Genomic DNA, 19847 nt, shown 5'->3' on the forward strand with positions numbered 1-19847 from the left:
TTGTATTGTCAAACAAACCCTAATAGAGTTGTATTACTATTTTAGATAATCAGATAACAGTTAAACATAAATATTAAGATTAATAATTAAGATCAATAATGAGATTATAAGTAAGATTTGGGATAGAATTTTGATGTCTTACACACCAAAGTTTTGAATTCCATGAACAGCTGAGAAGACAACAGGATTATTTACACCTCCTTAACAGGTATTTAAAACTTGAGTCCCACATAAGGTTTAAAGCAGATGTTAATAGCAAACACAATAATGAAAGGATAATTAAACAGGAACTAATGAAAAGGAAAGCAGTTCATTAGTAACATGGGAAATCTATTGAACAAATTATTTACATTCTTTTCATAATTTTCTATATTGTATAGATCTAATTTAGTATTTCTTTGGTTTATAAATACAGGTATAGTTAAAATTTTTATTTGTAGTTTAAATAATCTGCTTTCACTTCATCTTTTTACTTAGCCAAACTCAACTGCTCATATGACTTCATCTTTCATACGTATAAATGAAGGTAATTTAATCTATTTTGACAATTAGTAGTTAATTTACCTCTTGTTCAACAACAAAAAAAATCTAGAAAAGCCAAAAAAACCCCTCTGAAATACAAATTAGTCAAATCCAAAGCAGTTTTATGTCTGCAGTACAAGGACAAATGCCCTTATTTTGGAGTCTGTCTGAGAATAAATGCTCTGAAGAGTGCTGACTACAGTAGATAAATAATAACTAGACATTTTCAATTTTTCAGTCTTTCTGTATAAATACAGGAGAGTATTCTTACAGAAACATACATTGTACATTCTTACAGAAACACATGTTACTTAATCCTTCTGGACTCAAAGTAATGCTACAACTATTTGTGCAAAAACTTGGGGTTTTTTGCTCCTAGTATCCAATGACCAGAGTAGAAAACAGTTACTTTTATTATCCTGGTTACATCTATTAATTCTGCTTACAAAAGAAATCTTAAGCACTTTGAATTCTGTGACAGGTACTTTGCATCATAGTTGGGAATTTGTAAATGATCAATATGACTGTATTAAAAAATGAAATGCTGAAGTTCCTAAGTACAGCAGAAAACATTTCCCTTTTGTGTGTTTGCTTTTGTGCTGATGCAAAATTCTCTAGCAGCTGCTAGGAACACTGCTCTTCTTTTATGTGCATGTAACATGAAATAACTGGGAAAGGTTCTGTATTCTATGTATGTCACAGAATGAAAGGTAGGCAGGTAAAAAATGTATTTCACCATGGTGCTCAGCAGGTATCAAAACAATGTTTTGTTGCCTTCTTATTAGGATATTCTAGTGCAGACAATGCCGTTAAAATCTTGACATTTGCTGTTCTTAGTAGTAAAAGTTCTAGGAAGAATTTCTGTTTTCCCCATTCTGGGCAAAGGGGAATACTAGAAATGTCATACAGAAGGTTACTAACACTGCTTATAAATAAATATATATGTACTGGGTTCATGGTTACTTGAAAAAAAAAATCAGTGTTTTTACAAGACTTGTGTAGTGCATATGCAGCTATTCCATTTCTACAGATGGATTTTGGGATTTATTCCTTTATGCATCTGTGTGCCCACAACATTTTAATCAAGAATACCTTATTAATCTAAGAATACAGCATAACAGAGATACACCAGATGTGGTAAAATTATTTTAGTGAATTCAGAGTTCTACTGTTCTGCAGAGGCACCATAATTCTGCACCCCTTCCAGCCATGCAGTCATGTTAAAAATCGTGTCTGTTTGTTTGCCTCTAAATGTGCAGGCACAGAAGAGCAAATACTGTATGTTATCAAAAAAAACATTTTTTGAGTTCATTGAAACAGATCTTCAAATTAACATATTAAATTAGGTATTTTTAGGACTTGTTAGTGCTCTTAAGTAGAACTTTGTGATAGATCTACAATTCCATGTACTTTCATATTGTGGAAGTGGCACAACAGCATGCAACTTTAAATACTGGGGGGAAGGGGTGTTCCCTTCAAAATTATACTGCTTTGAGTAAGGGATTTTGATGCTTTTATTGTGCATCAAAGTTGAATTTTCTTTTTTAAAACTGTAGTTGTGTGGGAATTCAGGGTAAGCTGCTTTCCAAAGAATATCAGCTATGACTTTTCCAAGTTGTTTTGGGGCTTTTTATGGAAGTATATACTTACTGTCCCCTAGATGTATGAACCAGCAGAGTGATTAATGTAGAAGTAGCTGGGCATATACAGTTTAGAGCTAGCATAGCATATTTGAATTCCTCTTCACACACAACGTGATCTGCAGGGAAAGAAAGGATATAAATTGTTTTACAAAAATACTTTCAACTGAACAGAATTACCACTTCCTTGTCTAGGGAAACGGTGAAGATGCATCAATCAAAATTTGGTCCAAGATCTTAATCTTGTGCTTGAACCTTGGAAATCAGCTGCATATGATTTTCCCTATTTATGCTGTCTAAAATGGATGGCTACTGTTCTAAATCCAGATCACAGATAAATGGTCTCCAGTGCTTGCTGATGGCATGAAAAGGAAATAGAAATTATTCTTTAATGTGATTCACATATACCTGTGACAGTATTGAAATGGCTATAAAAAGGGACAAGCACAAAACTTGTAACTTCTTGTCAGTGTAGAAACATAAAGTCAGATAGGTTTTGTAAAATCATGAAGGCATTTAATACTAAGTCAGTTTTTTCCCCTCTGAATTTAGTATTTGGTTCTTTCAATGGGAGCAGAATTTGCTTCTGATCAGAAAGAATATTACAAGTAGTACAGCTGCTGATCAAAACACAGGCCACATGAAAATTGCTGAGTAAAGGTAGGCAAATAACCTCCCCACCCAGATCTGACCTGTGTACATCTGCTTCTGGTTTCACCAGTGTCACTGAAATCCTTAAAACCACCCTGCCTCTCTAAGTGGCTTTCCTGACAGAATTTATAGTATAGCTATAAGCATGACATTTACTGAAAATAAAAGTGAAGGCATATTTTGTATGCCTTCTCTGTTCCATTTATTTTGAAATATCTAGAAGCTTTTCAGCAACAGAATCATTTACTACTGAATGGAGAAATTAATTCTCCCATTTTCTGAAGATCAGGGCCTATTTAAATGTCATAGGGAAGGGATGAATTTAGTTATATAAAGACACTGTCAAATATAGAACAAAATTAGATTTCTCCTCCTGTAAATATATTTCAGCTATAGCAATTAAATATTTCCTGCAGAAAATATTTCAGATAGAAATATGTTCTTTTAGATGACCATATGCCATTAATAAACCTACTTGAATTTCAAACCAGAGATTTTGAGAGGGTAAGGCATAGACTACTGCCTGAATGGAATATCTGCAGTCCATTACCATTAGTCAGATGGCAAAGATTTATGAAAGTGAATACCAACTTCCTGACACTGAAAGAGAATTCTCCCTATTTTTTAATTTGTATAGGATTTTGCCAAATAACCTCCCCCTTTTTTTTTTTTTTTTTTTTTGTTTGGAATGTTGTCACATTTTAGTGAAACATTTTAAAAATACGAGAAAAAAATACACAGGGTAATGGGGGCAATGGCTTCATCATCTGTTATTTCAGAATTTGTACTTGAACCCAGTTGTACATGCTGACCTAAATAAATAGAAATGGAAGTTAATCAATCATGGATGGCACAATGCAGATGAAAACTGAAATTTAAATCCTCCAGATGCACTCTACTCTCTGACATATATGGGGAACTTTTTTGGCAGATGCTTATATAAAATATTATGTTACCAAAGAATATAGCACACAGCAAACAGAGATTGCTGTCCTACATCAGCCTCTTAATTGTGTCTCTGTTGCCAAGTGTTTTACATCAGGAGCCTTGGAGCTGGACTTGCAGGACTACTTCTGCACCTGTTGGAGACTTTGGTCTTCTGCAGTTAAGTTCTTATATTAGACACAGAGCAGATCAAAAATGCCTTGCTCATTTTTCCAGTTATTTGACAGTTTATAGCTTTCCTATAACAGTACTGTGTTTTCTCTCTATGCTCAGGGCTTGTGTTGTGGAGGATTACACAGAACTTTTTCTGCTGCTTCCTTTCTGAAGTGAGCAGGGAGGAAGCTGGATGACAGCTCTCCCACTCCTCAGGTCTGAGACATCAGTCATGTCCCCTGACAGCAGGTACCAGAATCAGCAAATTACTCATTCAGTGTGACAGCAAAGCAGCCCAGGAAACTGCAGTTTATCTTGAAGTGAATATTAAATATGTCAAATCAGCTTCCCAGAAAAAGAAGTATTTTGATTGAGTTTATACTAAAGAAATATTACATTTAGAATTTCCCTAAGTTGCTGTTTCTGTTGAAAATATATTTTGACAGAGGTTTTGTTGCTAAGTCTGTCTCGAATGGCTGTAGTAATGCAGTGGGGTGAGTTATGGTTTCTGTAATGCTACTGACGATAAAACAGACTCAAAATACTGATTTATGCCTGCAGCAGCAGCCATGTGGTAAGAATGACCTAGACCAGGCACAGTTATTCTGAGAAACCTTACTTTTGTCAATTTGATAAGTTAACATGACCACTACCAGATCAGATAGAGAAAAATGCCCATCTGTTACTTCTAGACTATTTTTAGCTGTAATTGGACAAATTAATCATCAGCTGCATTCAATATCCATTTTGGTGAATCTGGACTATATTTCTTTGAAATAAACTACAGAAGGGTTGATGTCAGACATCAACAATCTGTGCTAATTCATGGGCACATTTTGAATAAATAGAGAACGTCAAAATGTATTCCCATTTCCTGGAATTGTGATCATGTATATTTTCCAAATATCCAAAGTAAAGGTGAGATATATATCTATATCTATATCTGCATCTACATACACATAAAAGTTATAAAAGTTTTAAGTTCAGCTCAGAAAATATTGAATTTAGTAGTCTCTGAATTGCATAAATATATTGCTCTGCTGTGGACAATCTTCACTTTATTTCCCATTTGTGCTGAAATGAAAGGCCAGGAGCTTGCATCAAGGGTACATGGCCTTTTGTAGCCTTGTGTGTATGAAGGAAAAGTGGGAAGATTAAGAATGTAACTGCCAGTATTATTGAAAGAAAAACTGGCCATGTCAAGTCATTTTTATATTGGAAATTAGTAGGGAGAAATCAAAGCATTTCAGCTTAAGAGATAAGGCAGTTGCCCATCTGATAACTGTCATGTAAAGAATGGCTGTGTATTAAAAGTATTCACAACTTAAACTTGCAAAGGGCTTTGCTGGCACAAACATGCCATTGTAGCAATGTAAGTAGGTTCATATTTTAAACAAAGTAGTTAAAAATCCACTATAAAAAATAACAGAAGGTGCAGGATGCAAGGATGTGTGTCTGGCATCAGGTGGAATCCAGACACCTGACTTTCTGACAGGTCATATGAGCCTGGCCAACATGCCTCCATTCTCTTGCTTTGAGAACAAAAATAACTTCTCATTCTCTCATTAAAGAGCAGAAGGATGTCTAAGTCTTGTTTACTGGATAGGAATACATTATAACAATTACTTTTCCTATCTACTGTTTCTGCCTGAGGCAGAAAACCTCCAGGATGCGGAAAACTGCCAGGCAGAAAACCAGGCTTGTCTGTCCTATAGGAAAATGCAGTCAGTGTCTGAATTTCAGGACTGCCTCGTGCAATCTAGGAGGACTGGTCAACCTACTATAAGCCGCTGAAAAACTGGGCTTCCAGTGCTTTATACATTTTCAATGTAGTTAAAAGTTAAACTTTAGTTAGGAGGACTACTTGGTTGTATTTCTTCTAAATTCAAAAACTTTATTTTTGACAGCTGTAGTCTCTAAACCTGTGTTTAAAAAAAAAAAAAAATCCTATTACTAAGTATTTCAGGTTCATAAAAATGCACAATATTTTTTTTGGGAAACCTCCAGAAGAAAGGAGTCATTTTTTTCAAGGAATATCAGATTGAAAAGAAGCTTTTGCATTAAGGCAGTAATAAAGCCTTGAATCATAATAGGAAAAGCACTTAGAAAAATGTTCCGGATGGTTGTGACAAATTTTACTCGTAAACACTCTGGATAGGTCTGTAGTCTGCAGCCCCCCCCCCGGGTACATGTTTCAGAATGATGAAGTGTTGGATGACATAAATACCAAAGGGAAGTCCTCTTAGGAAAATGTATGCCAAAAAATATTGTTCCCATGGCTCCATCAGTGCCTAACCGTTTGCAGGAGGTAACATTCACTGGTGATGCTGAAGTTCAACTGAAAGAAATATTACCAAAAGAGGTCTTCTGGGGCTTTTGGTTGTTGGTTTTTTGGGTTTTTTTGAAAATGTGGTCCAAATTCTCCAACACTTAGAAGAGACATGAAAAATTGCCTCTGTTTTACAAGCACAGTTATATATAAGCTCCTACAGAGACAAGCCATTAGGAATAATGAAACTCTCTTAAAAGCACAATTCCGAACAACAAATTAACAGTTTTTGATAAAGAAAAGTGGCCATGGCTAGGGAGCAGGGATTATGTTTGTGCTGGGTGGATTCAAGGGGGAAATGAAAAAGCACCATCATTCTCATCACAGCATGAGCCTTATTCCCTGCTGTGCCATCTCATAGTTTGAGACTACAGTTTTATAACTTCAGAACTGCTATTGATGGGTTTTTTTCTTCTTTCTAACCCAGTGGTAAATTCAGTACCTTTAAAAATTACAGCTTTAACTGTTGCTCTGGAGCCGTTCTGCACTGGAATTTGCTTTTTCATCACATTCTGGGATGATGGAGGAGACTAATATTTTTCCATAGAGTTGTTTTTATTTTTGCATGAATCAGCAATCTTTTCTTCCTTGGAATATCATTCAAGAAAATTGAATTTTCAAAACTGCAGCTGAAAAGGAAAGCTTCTCTTCTACTTCAGAGATATTTGTCCAAAAGTATTTGTGTGTTTTTGCACATAAGCATATGTATATCTATGTACTTACATATGTGACTGTTTGGATATAGACAGAAAGAAAGAGAAATATATAATGCAGAGAAATAGTTTGTCAAATAAAAGATGGTAATCTCTTATAGGAATGGATCTTTTTCAGTTTTCTTAACATCATTTTGCATTTTATGCCATGGTTTCTAAGGCACGCATTTTACTGGATATAGAATTAAATTATATGTCTCTTTCCAAAATATTTGCAAGTAATTAAAAGAATGTTTTCCATACCACTTGGAAAAGCCAGTCCAATCAGAAGATTTTTCCTTCAATTGTTTGTTGGATTAAATCTGAACAGATCTTCTCATACACCCCTTAGTAACTATGTTTTAGTAGACAGAAATGGCTTACAGACATGGGTACAGTAAACTGGAGACCTGCCTGGATCTGTAATTCAGGAGTAGTTATACATCAAATAATTCTACTCTCTATATTATATAGCATAAGACTATTAATTCTTAGAAGTGCTTGCAAGTCTTTGCCACTGCTAGGATGTGTATTATTTTACAAAACTGCACTCTTCATCAGTTTCTAAGTAGTAAATATGCCCAGGGCTTCTCACTTTGCTTGTGTGTTCATGAAACAAGCTGTCAAACACTAACTTCAAATGACTGCAATCTTCCACTCACCTGCAAACTTGATGTGGAATTTATTCTCAGGCTTCAGTATCTGAACATACAAGGGACAATTTGGAGCAAAGTCTTTAACTGCCCATGCTCTTAAAATGGTTTGGTGATCCTAGAAGAAAGCGTATGAGGTGGTGACAATGAAATACAAATAACCATGTCAGATTAGAAAAAGAATCTATTATCAGACTGGCTTCATTGAAGAAAACTCATTTTAAGACCACATAGCACCAGCTGGTGTGGATGTTTATGTGCAGGTTATGTAATTACTATTACATATTAATTTCTAGAAATCTTCCACTAATAAGGTATTTTGACCCTCTGCTATCTTTCTGCAAGTGCTAATGATTGTGTCATTTGGAAAGGGGTAGCATTTGGATGTGAAATAATTGTGTGAAAACTTAAGATGGCAGTGATTAGTCATGTCTAATTAATCAAGAATGATGTAGCATAGACATCCTTCCAAAGAGACTCATAATTAAAATAGCATTAAATGATGACATCAAGAACTGAGAGTTTTAAATTGTGGATAATTCTAAAAATATCAGTTTAATTAAAAGCAGATCTGAACTTTTGTGGAACTAAAACATTTGCACAACTGATGTCAGGATTTAGCCAACTACTGACCAAGGAGTCCAAGAGATTTTTCAGGCTGTTAGTTTTTGTTCTTGCTACCACGTGGCAAGAATGAGTTACCTGCAGGATGAACACTGCTATCCATAAAAGTCATCTATGTGATAATGCATTCATACTTTGAATTTTGTGAAGTAAAACTAATTCCAATGTGTCATCCACCAGTTTTTATTTATTTCAAAACCAAAAAGAAATATTTCAGATTTGTATCTAGGAAGCCATGCCTGGATTGAAATGCCTTGCTAGTCATTAAATTGGTGGTATTTAAAGGTAAAATATAAAGAATGATTCATTATGTTTGCAGCATCAGCAGTAAGAGAAGGTTTCAGACTCATGAACACAAGGGAAAATCTCTGCCTGGAACAGAGCGTAATTGACATTTTCAAACCATAATATTTTATTATCAATTGAGATGTTAGCAAGTACTTTTTTCTAATAGAAAAACTAGAATGGAGTCATAAGAGGATGGCAAAATACATTATTTCACTTTTATCTTATTATCAGTTTTATAGATGTAGGATTGCTGTGCCCAGTCAGGAGATTTAAGAGCTTGGGTATAACCTGCTGTAGGTTTTCCTTAGATGCAGCCACTTTTTCTTTACTTTTCTATAACATATGGCAATCTACCCTCCTCAGGATTTTGTGTGCTGTTGAGTTTTTTGCTGTTTTGTCTTAAGGTAATGACATGCCAACACAGCTTAGAAGCAGCAAATGACTGGGTAAGGTGCTAGATGGCAGTCACACAAATATGTTACATGCCTAGAAATATAGTTATCTCTATGTTAGATATTTTCTTGCATTTTTTTAATTATTATTTTGTCTAAAAAGCCTGGTTTTATCAGAATGTGCAATAATTGTAAAATATAAGAAGGAAGATTTCATTGTAAAATTATTCAAATTACACTATCTTGTTAAAAACTCGAGCAAATCTAGACCCACAGAAGTGAGAGTTGTAAAACTAAAAGTGTGAACCTCAACTTGAAATATTTCTTAATATTATTGTATAGAAAAGGGAAAGACTTTGAAATTAAAATCTCTTGATGGTTATTTGGCAAATGAACAGTTTTAACACTGCAAATGCCTTGCTTTCCATTTTCTAGCTCTTCTTTGAACAAGCAGTCCACAAATATGTAATATATGTATATAAAATGGGTACTTAAATGCCCTAAATAACTTCATAAGATCAACTCAGTGGGTATGTACTGTGAATCTAATAACCTTGTATTATTGTTTCTTTTTTCTCTTTCCACTTGGTATATCCACATGTTTGGGTACAAAAGCTGGTTTTTTGGGTTCCCAAGTTTTTTGCTTAGTTATTCTCCCAAATTCCACTCTGAAGAAGCACTTCAGGGGAGAGAAAGAAAAACACAGGTAGCACCTTAAGTGATTTCTTAGATTCAGTCTCTTCATAGAGTATTGTGGCTCTCTGGTTTAAAAATGTTGCAATTTCTATGCTATATTTTAGTGACTTTAAAAAATGTTCACCTTTCTCCCAATATGTGGTATAGATGTACACACAACAAACAGAAGTAACTGAAACAAAATTATGCTTCTGTTCCCGTTATTAAATAGATGTTTCTTTGGAAGGTGAGTGAAAAAATATATTCTCTTCTGCGTGTGATCTGCACAGATCTTCACAATGAACTGCAGTCACTGATCAAAAAATTACCACGGATACAAATGGTGATTAATATAGAGGTGGTATTTAAATTCATGTATGAAAAGCTGGAAGTTTTAAAGTGGGTGTATTTAAATCATCAGGACTCAAGGAAATGCATTTAATATGTATTTTTAAATAGTTCTGTTAATTGAATTTTTTTCTTGCCACACACAACTTGATAAATCAGTTATATCCTGCTGTGTTTACATCCGTATTGTGATGCCATTCAGGCAGTGTAATTTAGATTACCAGTACAGCAGAGTCACACAATTTGATTAATGAAAGGGGAAAAAAAAAAGGTGCAAGCTTGAATTGGACCATCTCTGAAATTTCAGAAAGCCTCAGAACAAAGCTGTCAGCAACAGCAGAAGTGTTGTCACTAGAAATTATTAACTAACAAAATAGCAAGCAATGAACAGCCAGGGTTATCCATGGCAAATGAGTAAATCCTCTGCTTGAGGATTGTAGCTGGGGGGATAAAAACCCTCATGGACTTCAAAAAATCACTTGAGTAACAACAGCTGTTCTGGTCAGGAATCTCCTCCTTTTATTTTGACAGCTGTCACATGTAGGAGAGGATCCAAGGCGCTTTTAGCAGTTTGTCAGCTTCTCAACAACAGCAGGGTGCAAAATCAGTTGTACTTATAAAGATTGATAATGGGATGACAGCTGCACTTCCTTCAGCCCAGTGACAAACCAGCCTTGAGTACTAACATGAGGCTGGAGCAGTGTAGGAAATTCAGTACATTTCATTTCACAGCTCTAGGGGGCAGTAAGACAAAATTTAATTTTTAAAAATTTTAAGATTTTCTACTTGCAGAATAACTAGCTGCATTCCCTGTGATGAGGTAATCTGATAGCAAAAAAGAAAACGAGGCAGAGAGGTGACACCTTGTTTAAAAGCTTCAGATCACACTGCCCCTGAGAGTATGATTGTGTCCCGGGGGAACGTACCAGGAGCGTGTCTCTGGTAGGATGTGCCTGTTCGTGTGCTCCAGGTGCAAAGAGAAATGAGATTTGATCAAAGTCCGTAGTGGCAGCTGAAATGTGCCAGGTACCATTTTGGTGTTTCCTGAGGGCAGAAAGGAGAGAGCCACAGCTGGCCATGGCTCCAGAGCCAAACCTGCACAGTGCTGGCCACAATGGATGAAAGCTCTGGGAACTCCACGCAGAGCCCACTGCCTGCCCTACAGCACAGTCCAGCAGAGCTGAAAATTGTCTTTTCTTTGCATAAATTCTGAAGCAGTTATGAGCAGAGATGAACAGCTGACTGGTGGTGTTGCTGTCCTTAATGCTGCATAAATCTTCCCAGTGCAGTGTACATCACACACTGATTTTATGGGATTTCTCATTTGTAACCGCTGTGCAACTCTCAAGTACATGATGTGAAATGAGATGTTGTAGCTGAGTTATTCTGAATTCATGGCTGATTTAGATAAGACACTTGGGCTATTTTGGTATTTTTCAGTTTCCTAGAAGTTACAGGTATTTTTCCAGGTACTTGCAAGAACTCCTGCTTGTTCTTACCTTTAAATACCCTGGACCCTCTGTGACTTCCAAGCAGTAGGTCTGCCTTGCTTGACTACTCTGGGATTACTTGCTGCCAGTTCAGTGGCTTTCACTACTGTATTTTCAGGAGTCTATTGCTGATGAATCAAATTCAAAGTCCTTACCTCAGTAAGTTTCAATGTTAGTAGGAGCATAGATTTATTTCTCAGGGAGCTCAGTGACTTTCTGCAAGGGATGGGTCCAGAACAGGATCTTTAGCTAAGATCTTTTAACTAAGTTTTGATGGCAGATGAAGTAATAAGTGATAGAATATTAAGTGATGCTACATATATAATACAAAGCTCTCATTTCCCATTTTTCACTAAATCTGTTTTCAACATTTAGAAAAATAATTGCTATTTCTTATAATGTAACGCCAAAACAGTATTTTTAGTTGAGATTGCTTAAAACATAATCACTGAATTAAAAACATTGGTTCAATCTTGTTAGGCAATTTGTAAGCATCTTCAGGGATATTCAGACTTATACTGATCCCCCTTTGGAGTTCAAGATTGAACTGAATGAGGCAAGACTGCAATAATTTAGTGTAGTGCTCATGGTGAAAAATTTTAAGTTATGTTCATAAATCCATCATCAGTGGACTTTTTTCCTGGATATTTGTGATCAGTAGATAATTTCATTAGCTGGAAGAGTTCTAGTTCATATGGTTTTATTCTTCTATCACAGATGCACAGCACAGAGGTTTGTATTAGCAGTGTTCCTTTGTGGACAGGAACTTACCTGACTGCAAATAACTACCAACATGGGCAAAGAATCTTGCCATTTTTCAATTTTAAAATTGGCCAATATGAAAAATGATCAAATGGTCTCACATATATTGCGTACTTGTATTAGTCACAAATTTATTTAAAAAGCTGAATTCAGGCTTTGCTTCATTAGTTCTGAATATACCAGTCAGTTGATACCTGTCTCTTTTCTGATTTAATAAATACAACTGATTGAACTGGATATCTACAGCAGACACTGATATTAGTTCAGGTACTTTGAATATTGAGAGTACCATTCTTGGAAGTGATTAATGACCATTATCAATGTATCTATAAGGTACTATGAGAGTGCTTTTGTACTATTCTGCCCTTGTTGCATAAAAAAGAACTGAGAGGGAATAAGGACAGTAAAACCTGCACATCCTCTCACATCTCCCTCCCCAACTTACAGCTGCTGTCCTGTCCACCTCACAGCGGCTGCTCAGGATGAAACAGGCTTCAGCATCATCCATCCTGCAAAAGAGGAGACAAACCTGTCACAGCCCAACCAGGGACTCACTGGACTCGGGTTTCACAGTCAGAGTCTTGCACAGAGAAACAGAACACAGACAAAGTTCAGTCTCTCTGTTCTCATTTCTTACCCTGGTGCCAGTAAAAGCTGTGCCAAAGTAGTAAAAGCAGAATGGCCTCAAACTTAATTTGCAAAGTATTTATCTGCCACGAGTATAGAAGGTGAATAAATAACACCAGTCTGCCTGGTGTGTAAGAGTGCAATAGACACAAGTTATTACCAGTAGAATGAACAAGAGGGGGCAAATAATAGACTTGTCTTGCCTAGTGAGAGCAGAAAGTTGGGTGGATGTGCAAGAATAATGTGTTTGGGATAAATAACAGACATCTCTGTGTATATAAGCATTAAATGAACTATTTCTAGTTCATGGTGTCTTTGATCAGGAAGAAATCACGGGAGTTCTATGAGTAATTTCAGCTAAGCATGGGAGCAGTATTGGGAAGACTGGGTCTTTACCAAAGTTGTAGGAAGGAAAATTCAGTTCCATTAGATGAGATTTTTTTTGCAAAATTGGCTATTTACCACTGATGCAGTCAGCCAACTTTTGGTATTCCTTTACTTTTTGGTGTGACCTTTATCATGTTACTTTGACATTGGGTTCACATATAATATATGGATAAATTTTGATGAGACCTTCTTGATTGTTTTGTTGTCATTGGTAACCATTACTTTATTTATTAGAAGAATTTTACCATGTGCTTTCTTATCTCCTCAGTACATTATGTTCTCATTAAAAAGAAATACACCAAACATCTTGGGTACTAGGTTATATTTCATATCAAATGTTCTATTAAATTCCCACTACACTTCTTCCCTCAGGAGAGGTTGAAAATTATTCTGTGACAGGTACATTCAATTACACGTTCTGCAGGAAAAAGCACAGTTCCACAGCTGACTACCTCCAGGTTATTATAAGTGAAATTCAAGATTATATTTAGGGAACAGCCTAATTTTAATTCTTGTAATGTGTAGAACAAATGTCAGCTAAATCCACATATGAATTCCTTCTTGAAATCAGCATGGAAAAAAAAAAAAAGGATCTCTCCAAAAGAAAATTTCTAATCCTGAAAAAAGCTTTCTCATCTTGTCAACTTTTAAACAGCTATAGAAGTATTTGTTTTTTGGCAGTGGCAGAAGTCTGAGAAGATAACACTGTTCATGAAGCTTCACAGATGAGATTCTTGGAAATAACTCCCCTCAGGTAAAGAATGACACAAAGTCAGACTGGTATTGGCTTAATTTTAGTTATCTACAAAACAGAGCAATGCAGATGAGTTAAATCACATCTTTGCTAAGAATCACCTTTCCCTCTCCTTGGAGAGTTTAAAGAGATGATCCTTCTACATGAATTCCACTGTGAATTCCTTCACAGCTCAACTGATTGAGCACTGGGGGGAGGTGTGTGTGAGGAACTGTGCTTGACTGATGTGTTTTGATAAATGTCACTCACTATTAAGTGGCAGAGAGCATCTCTTAGAAGTGGTGGAAGTTTGTGGTAAGAGGAGGGCCCTGGAGAGTTCATGTATGTACAGCAGAATAGTTGCTTAATGTTACCAGGCTGAAATTAAGAAAACGAAACTGTACAGTTGGGTTCAAAATTTCAGATATTAAGAAAAATTATATCAAAGAGCTTTGCTTTGCCTTCTAAATACTCATGGCTTTCCTTCTAGCACAGCTTTTGTTGCTTGTTAAACTTATTTATCAAACAGTATGAGTGAAAAAAAAAAGGTAAAAAAGAATGGTCAATATTTGCCTACTTAGCTCTCAACAGGTCTTGATCTTTTAGGGCTGAGCCTTGCAGGTAGATAACTCTTTGGGACCACATTGGGATTTGTAACACCCTTCGGACCTGAGCATCCATCTCCGTAGGACACAAAATAACCACATAGTAGTCCTGTTAAAATAGAAAAAAAAAATAGGGGAAATAGTCATGGGTTTTGTTACATTACTATTTATTGTTGCTGGAGAAAGAGCCAACAGTGATTTGGGATGTCAAAAATGTCTCTGATAAAATGCTGACAGACAGAGTTTATTTCCTCAAAATTTTTTCCTTTGGATTAATGGGCCAATCCAAACTGCTTCCTGTGCTACAGACAGACCTTGTTAAGAAAAGTAAGGATGTTTCAAAGGTTACATAAGTGCACGAATGAAAAGGAGGGATAAATGGAACATGAGAGGAGAGACTGAGAGCTTAGGACAGGCTGGTCACAGAAATCTTCCCTAGGACACAGAGGGTTTTGCAGAAAGCAAAATGGCATTGGATGCAATGCACCATCTGTATCCTTCAGCTTCCCAGTGCACAGAATCATTATGGTTGGAGAAGATCTCCAGGATCATTGAGTCCAGCTCACTTTCAGCTCTGAAGGGAATGTATATAAGCCCTTTTGAGTTACCTGTGTAGTACCAGGACTTTTCTTCTTTGTCTCCAGTGTATCACAGAGCCTGACTCATTCTTCAGCTTAGTTAACTAAATGTTGTGTTTCAATTTGTGTTTGTATCTATAAAGAACTGGATTTCTTCGTGCAATTGCTTGTGCCTCTTACTAGCTAATTGTTTTGGGTAATATTTTGGATTTGGGATTTGGCAAATTGGTGCTCAGCCATTTGAGAATTGTATCTGTGTGATTTTTGCAGTAGTTAATGAAGCATGGTACCACAGGTAACTTAGTAAAAGATATAGAGAAGATTTAGTAAAAGAGAGAGTCTGTAGCAAAGGCAATGATAATAAATCCAAACTGGTATCTCATGGAAATAAGCTCCTAGATGTTCCAAATAAGCCATATGACAAGTTTGCATTAGCTAGGGAATGTGTGTACACTAACAAAATCTGTGTATTTTGTCAAGGTCTTTGTCCTTTACAGTACCTATATTTATTTCTTCATTTCCACCATTCCAAGAGGATCTAATCTTTGCAGTCCTGTGCAATGTGCTCTAGGATGACCCTGCCTGAGCAGAGAGGTTGGACCAGATGACCCTCGGTGGTCCCTTCCAACCTCTAACCATGCTGTGATTCCTAACACAGGTAAAAAGCAAAGCAAAAGGTGAAAACCAAAGGATGCTTTGACTTGTGAGGATTTTTGGATCCAGTCCCAAAACAATGGGGAAAAATAATTTGAGTAGCTTTCATTTATTTTCTATTTTAGGGTAGAATCTAAGGAATTTGCATGGAAATACGTGTTTCTAGAAAGACTGGCATAATTCAACAAGACAGCAATTCTACCTCTTTAGTCTATTCACCTCAACATAAAATGTCTCCAGACTGTATCTTGGCTTCTTATGGCAGGTATAGATTCCCAATTCACCAGTCTATTCCCAAAATCAGTTTTACAAATTAAAGACCATTTCAGAAACCTTTCTTAAAAAAAGCAAACAAAGAGTGTTTTGAGCTTCTTTTCTTTCAGAATTTTTTTTTTTCACTCTCAGTACCTGCAGTCTGGGGTGGGCATAGAACTCATTTAAGAAATCCATGAGTAAGTCAATCTTCAGAGAGCTCACACACAGCACAACATGTTTTTCTGTCTGAGCTCTGTATCGACTGTAGTTTCCTCCGGACTTTTGCCTCTCCATCCATAAATATGCCAGCTGTTCAAACTGCAAGAGATGCCAGTTGTCAGTGAAACAGAGACAAGCAGGTGAGCACTACAACTCCGTAATGACTTGGCAGTGTTGCATCGTTCATCTCACACCTCTATGAAAAGCTGCTCTTAGCCCACAATATCTTTTTCTTTGTAAAATGTTCTCTAATAAAGTGATCACAAACAACAGTGCCAGAATCTAACACACACAAACAGCAGTGAAAACTCATTAAAATACCATGAGAATACATTAAATCATAGGAGTTTAGAAAAGAATGAAGGCTGGTGCCTTATTCCTTTAAGTATTTTATGCCTCTGAGCTCTCTTTTTCTAGTATCATGTGGCATAATTGCTTCCCTCATGTGAAAGGTTAAATTTTCACACATGTACTGTGAATATACTTGGAGAGAGGCACCATTTTTCTTAGTTTGGGCAGTAACTCTTCCCAGAGATTTTATAATGTTCTGAAGGTGACCTGTAAACTCTCTTATCTGTCTTGTAATTTTAGACACAACTTAAATACACAGCAGCTGTTAATACAGCAAGTTTGTCAGCTGAACAATAAATGCAGGTTAGCAGTAAACATTACAACTCTGAATCCTCCAGACCAAAGAGAATACTGTAATAAACTGTAATAAAACATACAAATACCAGTTCAAAGCTTCTTGTAAGCAACACATGCTTAATACTTAGCTCACTTTAACTGTATGGCTGTGTGACAGCTGCTTTTTCTCATCCACATTGCACTGATGGAGAGGCTGGATTGTGAATAATAACTGATTTCATATCACAGCAGGGCAAAAGCTCGGGAGACAATGCCTCCCACTCTACTGTGTCTGTGGAAAGCTATATGAAGCCCCATTATCAGTAAAAAAGGTATAAAATAAAGTAGCTAATAATAGGTAAATTTATGTGAAATGCCAGTAGATTCTAGGTTATTTACTGCTTATGTGGAGCTCTTGGGCTGAAGTATGTATCAGAACTACCTTAAGAATGAAATTTCTATGTCCTAGGAAATTCCAAATTTCTTAAACAGAGCCCATTTTAGTTTTCAGTAGAATATATATTTTACTAATCTTTCACTGAGTGAGAATATAATTGTGTAGGTGCATATGTCTGAGAATACATACATTAAATATTTAATTAGAGTGTTCAAATAACATCAAGAAAATTAATGCTGAAAGCTTGAGCTTCCAACCTCCCAGGGTTTGTGTGTTGTCTGCCCACACCGAGCTTTCTGAGCTTTAGTTCACTGCCAAAGCAGCAGAGTCTGGAAACCATGGCTGTGTGAGAAACTTTGGAGCTTCATGGTCTAGCAGGTCTACTGTAGGCTTTGATAAAAACGCAGAGTGTCTCCCCACATCCTCTTTTTCTGGCACAAGGGCTGGGTGATCACCAAGTGTGGAACAGTGAACATCTTGGTAGGGTTTCCCATGTAACCTCAGGGTTTCTGTCATCCAGCCTCACCTAATGAGCTGGAAAATGCTTGGTATGAATTTAATAAAGCTGACTGACTCCTTGAAATACTTGGATTTTCATAAATTGCTCTTTCCCTGTTGAAACTGTTAGAAGTCCTAAACTTAGGCAGGCATGAAAAATTCCTAACTGTGCTGCTGGCTCTGTGTGAGTGTGTTCCATACACAGCTGTGAACCCAATTTGCTTGAGTTGCAGATTTAATGAGATTTTTTTCAAGTTAGCACTGAGCTGTAAGAGTAAGAGAGGAAGTAGAGAGAACCAAGATTAGAAACAGGGAGAGCCTGCAGAGGAAAAGCTGTACTCATAAAGAAAGTGCTGGCTACTGTTGTGGGGTTTTTTTGTAATTGCTCCATTAATAACAAACCCATATCTCAGGATAAAGGAAGGCCTCTGTGGTACATGACTGGAGCAGAAAACTTTCATCAGCACTTGAAAACTGTTATCAATGGTCTGTTTTTTCATATAAATCTAGAGTATAGAAGAACATACAGGGAAAAGAAAAAAAACCACAATAGGAGAGATAGATGTCTCTTTTTTCTGACATTTTCTGTGCAATAATAATAGCAACAATAAATTATTTCAGTTATTATTCCTTTGTTTCAAAAACAATTCTAAAGAGAAAAAAAATCCACATTTACCTGTATGGGCAACACCACAAGAGCAACACAGATCATAATGACAACAAGCAGCTTTGAAGGCCATATCTTGGGTGTAACATCCCCAAAGCCCACAGTGGAAAATGTCACTATGCAGAAATAAAGGGAGTCAAAGAGAGTCAACCTGTTTCCTGCTCGTTCCAGATGCTGAATTCCACAAATACTACGTAAAAAAGAATGAATAAAGACATGAAAAATAAAAACTGTTCAAGCTTGATGATTATATGTGCAGAGAACTATTTTCAGAATTCATAAATTGCTTAGCAAAGACTTTTTTTTAAAGAAAAGTAAAAATTAGTATCAAACCAGAAGTGCTATATTGTTACAATTTTCAAATGTCATTTGTAATAAAAGAAACACATTTTTGATTATTCTAATATGATAGGCACAACTGTTGCTAGGCTTTACTTAGTGGCTGTTGTGAAGGAGAGGTGGTATATAGAACATCATGAATTGATGCAATTCCTTTCTAAACCAGAACAAAACAGATGGTATAGAGCTGCCACCATTCAACATTTTTTATAGATATGTTTCAACTTTTTCAGGGAGGGTTTGCTGCCATGGCCAAGAAAACTGCGCATACTGCTTTCTTTAAATCTGTCTCTCTTTATGTTGGTCTCTGTCCCTTTCTGTGCCAAAAGTTACTGATGTGAACCAGTTATGAGAGCGCATGTTGCATATTAGAAGGTTTCTGTTGGTACAAATGGGTACTAACTGTCTGGAATAAACTGAATGTGAGAACTGCAGGCTACTGAATTATCAGAGGAAAAAGCGTCTAGGGTCAGTCAGCCTGCAGGTAGGAAGTGGAAGGTGGCAATTGATAAGAAGATTCTGCTCACTAAAAGTACAGAGTAGAAGTAGGGGGCTTGGCTGGGACTGTAATAGCTGAGCAAGTGGAGTTCACCCCTTCCAGTCACACATTCCTGTGCACAAGTAAATGGCAGCCCAAGTTATCTGGTAATTATTTCTCTCGGAATCAGCACGATGCGCTTTTGGTTTTGAGAAGCAGTAGCAGAATCTCTCCACAGGTCATCCTCCTATAGCATACATTGCATATTTCAAAAATACTTCACTTTGTAAATATATACCACAGCAAAGAGCTTCCCAAGCTTAAAATATGATCTTCTCTGATACAGTGGAATTACTTAGATCAGTTCAGGCTTTTAAATTGTATTCACCTATATTAAAAAACCCCAATGTGCAAACCACCCTGAATAGCGCTTTTTCCCCTTGGAGCTAGCAGGATGATTTCTCCTCAGAGAATTAGTAAATAATTAATAAATCATATCATATTCCTCAGTAATTATTCTAGAACATACTAAATATTATATCTTCATATATGGTATCCAGATGGTCAGAGTCCCTCATTAATATCTGCCATGGGAAGATCTTGGCATCACCAGGGAGAC

The 19847-nt window shown here is 36.4% G+C and overlaps 1 protein-coding gene across 3 annotated transcripts in view; it reads right to left on the reverse strand.

Annotated features, from left to right (window-relative positions):
• KCNT2 (potassium sodium-activated channel subfamily T member 2) overlaps nucleotides 1-19847 on the reverse strand; it is a gene marked incomplete at both ends in the record, with an annotated part of 111899 nt that overhangs the window by 30342 nt on the left and 61710 nt on the right. For all 3 annotated transcript variants that reach the window (XM_082287029.1, XM_082287028.1, XM_082287027.1), the window contains 6 exons: nucleotides 2173-2281; nucleotides 7595-7703; nucleotides 12610-12673; nucleotides 14489-14625; nucleotides 16157-16321; nucleotides 18421-18601. In XM_082287029.1, coding sequence (XP_082143155.1) covers nucleotides 2173-2281; nucleotides 7595-7703; nucleotides 12610-12673; nucleotides 14489-14625; nucleotides 16157-16321; nucleotides 18421-18601 — 765 coding nt within the window. The remainder of the gene's footprint in view (nucleotides 1-2172; nucleotides 2282-7594; nucleotides 7704-12609; nucleotides 12674-14488; nucleotides 14626-16156; nucleotides 16322-18420; nucleotides 18602-19847) is intronic.

Source organism: Coloeus monedula (genome assembly GCF_965178545.1).
Source record: "Coloeus monedula genome assembly, chromosome: 9".
Lineage (NCBI taxonomy): Eukaryota > Metazoa > Chordata > Aves > Passeriformes > Corvidae > Coloeus > Coloeus monedula.